This window comes from Phytophthora parasitica (assembly GCF_000247585.1).
Source record: "Phytophthora parasitica INRA-310 unplaced genomic scaffold supercont2.60, whole genome shotgun sequence".
NCBI lineage: Eukaryota > Oomycota > Peronosporomycetes > Peronosporales > Peronosporaceae > Phytophthora > Phytophthora nicotianae.
Genome location: NW_008649046.1, coordinates 152,669 through 155,816, shown reverse-complemented (window position 1 = coordinate 155,816; position 3,148 = coordinate 152,669). Strand labels below are relative to the sequence as shown.

Sequence of the window (3,148 nt, the reverse complement as noted above, 5' to 3'; positions counted from 1 at the left end):
ATTAAGATGAACGATATGATACGCTTCACTTTGGAGCTGAGCTCGATCAAGTGGTGCCAAATGAACATTCAGTTCCTCGATGAAGTTAGTTTCGGCAACAGGGGTATGCTGCGCACACATGGCTACAGCTTGAAGGGAAAGAAACTTTCCTTTCGGGGCGAGTTCAACCTGAAGCCACGGATTTCACTACTGTGTTTCATCTCTGTGAATGGTCTTGTGGAAACATTTCACACGGATGGGACGTTGACCGCTCCAAGTTCGCTGAGTGCTGCCGTGCACATGCGCATTCAGGAAAACGTGTGTGCCAGTACCCAAGAAGAGGCTCTGTGTGGATTCTGGATGGCGCCAAGATCCACTGCCACCCCGATATCGTCTACTACCTGCGGTTGCTGGGGATTATTCCCATCTTTCTTCCTGCATATTGCCCATTTACAACCCTACCGAATACCTTTTTGGCTTGATCAAGAAGGCGTTCAAGCGTCAGTACGTCGAAGGTTCCAAGCAAAACCAAGCAGTACTTATTGCAAATGTACTCCAGCAGTTCCAAGATTTCGACATGACCAAGCTTTTCGAGCACTGTGGGTGGAGCGTAACTGGTGAGTTTAACCCTACGTCTGCTCTGGGTGGTGAGTACGTGAGCACATCGCGCGCTGAGCAATTCGAAGGAAACGAGTTGCTCGAGTTTTCGGAGCGTGGTGATCCTGATTACGACGATAATAGCTCGAGTGGTGAAAGCTGAATTAGTGTAGTAGGAACGCATGCTTAGATTTCGAGCTTGTCGCTGATGACGAACCGGTTCTGTTAGTTGTGGTCGACGTCCTCTTGATTTGGTATGTCGGCCAATGCGGCCGTTGTCTCAATACTATCCGGTTGTATCTCCACATCCTCACCCATTGCCTCGATCACATCCAAATGATTTTCTAGCATTTGGTTCATGAACACGATGGCGGTTTGCAGTACTTGAACGGTCTGCTCGAAGTGATTGATCTTTGCCTGCATGCCTTGTACGGCCTTCTTTGCCATCTTAACACTGTGCTGCACACGCTGTAAGTGCTGGTCACTTGCGTTTGACGCAGGCCTGAACTGAGTCACCAGGTTTGGAGGTGGACCTTTGGCGATTTCTCGCTCGTGCTGAGGCCTTGGTTTCTTGAGAACGAGAGAAGCCCACAGACGCCATGACATATCTTGGGCAGTAAATCTACGGCCCCATTTCTCTTTCAGTGAACTGATCATGAGCTGGTGGAGATCTTCTGCCGCAGCACCTCCACGATTGGCCGCGGCTGGACCAATGCACTGGTCTTCGAAGTCCCTAAGCTGGCCAATGATCGCAATTTCGTTGCCATATTTGTAGACAGAAAGCAAGACTGATTCGTGTTGGTTTTTCATCAAGTATCGACGATCTTTTGCACTTGTCCATGGATCGAGCATCTTGGTGTTCATCCGCATTGAAGTATACTTCTCGAACATCTCGATTGCTGGGTCCTGTTCATCAAAAGTCCAAACTGGTGGGGTTCCAGTCGAAGCAGCTAATGACTTCAACTCGCGGTGGATAATGTCCCAAAGTTTAATCTTCACCTCATCCCATGTGTCACATTGAACTCTGTGTGTACCCATCCGTCCTGACGATGACAGACGCTGGTTAACAGTGCTCTTCAATCGTACGTCGACTGACAGTTTGATCAATGGATCGTGCGAGGATATCTCCACTCGTTGCTGCTCAAGGCGCGGGCTTCGCCTTTGGTATGGCGAGCGACGAGGACTGGGACCTCGTGCAGCTTGGTCTTGATTGGGAGTGTTGCCGTCGGGCGAAACGCGTCGAGGAGAGCTGCGCTGGACCGGAGTTGCTAGGCTCACCGTTGGAAGTTCCAAAGTAAAGCCCAGACGTAGATCACCTCTGATTGGTTGAAAGGCGGCTGTAATCGATTCGAAAAACGCTTAATTTCCCTTCAGTCTCTACAAATTTGGGTGAAAACGACAATATATGAAGCGCCACCGGCCATTGCATATTTTAGCTGGAGCACACGATTCCTGCTGCCTAACCGGGGTTACAGTAATATTACTACTAATGGCGAGCATTTTACAAATGTTTTCGTTGTTACTAAACATTCGCCCCACCGAACGCGAAAAAAATACTTATGTCACATCTACATAGATATAAAACTTATTTCTTCGCACTAGGTGCATACAATCAATCCTACTTGGAAATGCCAACAGAAGCTCAACCCAAGTTAGATTTGCGATGCTAACTGCATATTTTTAGTGGTGATTTCCATCCCGTACTCTTCTAAGCTTGTTTACTAAGAACGCTGAAGTTATTTTTCGAAGCATTTCGAGATCAAATATTTTCCATCGTTCCCAACGAGCCATTGCTCTCATAATCATGTACGTAATATGCTTTACTTTTTCAATACACAAGCCATATGTACGGGGGCAAATCATGTATTGTCGTCACCGTTCCCGGATTGAGGGCGTGGTGAGCGGCACCACAGAATAATTGCTCAGCACGGATTCAATCTGGGTTATCAGGTCGTGGTCGTTTACCTCGTCTAAATCATGCGTCGCGATAGTCCTCTGGCCGAATCTGGTGCGAGTACCGGATAGTCCTCGTAGCTGTGGCTCATCCAACGACCCAATAGATTAATTTCCAGGCTATCCGCTTCTCCACTGAGCAGCGCCGATGCGCCTCCGATGCGAACCGAGTGGGTTGCATACTTATCGGGTGAAACGCCTACGTTCAACGCCAGGGTCTTGAATGTCCATGTCACTTCTTCCCCCGTAAGATTCACACACAGGTACTTCGCAGAACTGCATCCAAGCTCCTTCCTGGCTTGCTGTAAATGATGCAGGGCCTTCGTGGAGCAGAACATCTTGTCTCCTGTGGCATGCATAGTTCTTCACGCTCCGCGTCCAAATTGATCGTTCTTTGCGCCCGCTAATCCGATCGTAACCGCCACCGCCTTCTTGTAGGGAACGCGTTCCCCCTCTCGACTGGAAAAGTACGCGTTGGAAACCTTGAGATAGAACGCATGTCGACCCGACTCGACTAGCAAATACTCCGAACGTCGCAGTAGGAAAAAGTATGCCAATAAGACGGCTCCCCACAATAAGCGACTGCGGGGCCGAGTGAAGTCGAGGCGCCTGGAAAGTA

At 49.0% G+C, this 3,148-nt stretch overlaps 3 protein-coding genes across 3 annotated transcripts; 1 reads left to right on the top strand and 2 right to left on the bottom strand.

The window, feature by feature from the left end:
• Window positions 1-6: 6 nt before the first annotated feature.
• On the top strand, window positions 7-739 carry PPTG_16666 (hypothetical protein; the record flags this gene model as incomplete). The annotated part of the gene is made up of 2 exons (XM_008914421.1): window positions 7-483; window positions 542-739. 2 exons carry the CDS (start codon window positions 7-9, stop codon window positions 737-739), a joined length of 675 nt encoding a protein of 224 aa, XP_008912669.1.
• Window positions 740-801: 62 nt separating this feature from the next.
• On the bottom strand, window positions 802-1,614 carry PPTG_16665 (hypothetical protein; the record flags this gene model as incomplete). Its single annotated transcript, XM_008914420.1, has 1 exon — window positions 802-1,614. The coding sequence occupies one exon, from the start codon at window positions 1,612-1,614 to the stop codon at window positions 802-804; it is 813 nt and encodes a 270-aa protein (XP_008912668.1).
• Window positions 1,615-2,546: 932 nt separating this feature from the next.
• On the bottom strand, window positions 2,547-2,888 carry PPTG_16664 (hypothetical protein; the record flags this gene model as incomplete). The annotated part of the gene is made up of 1 exon (XM_008914419.1): window positions 2,547-2,888. The coding sequence occupies one exon, from the start codon at window positions 2,886-2,888 to the stop codon at window positions 2,547-2,549; it is 342 nt and encodes a 113-aa protein (XP_008912667.1).
• Between the last annotated feature and the right edge of the window lie 260 nt (window positions 2,889-3,148).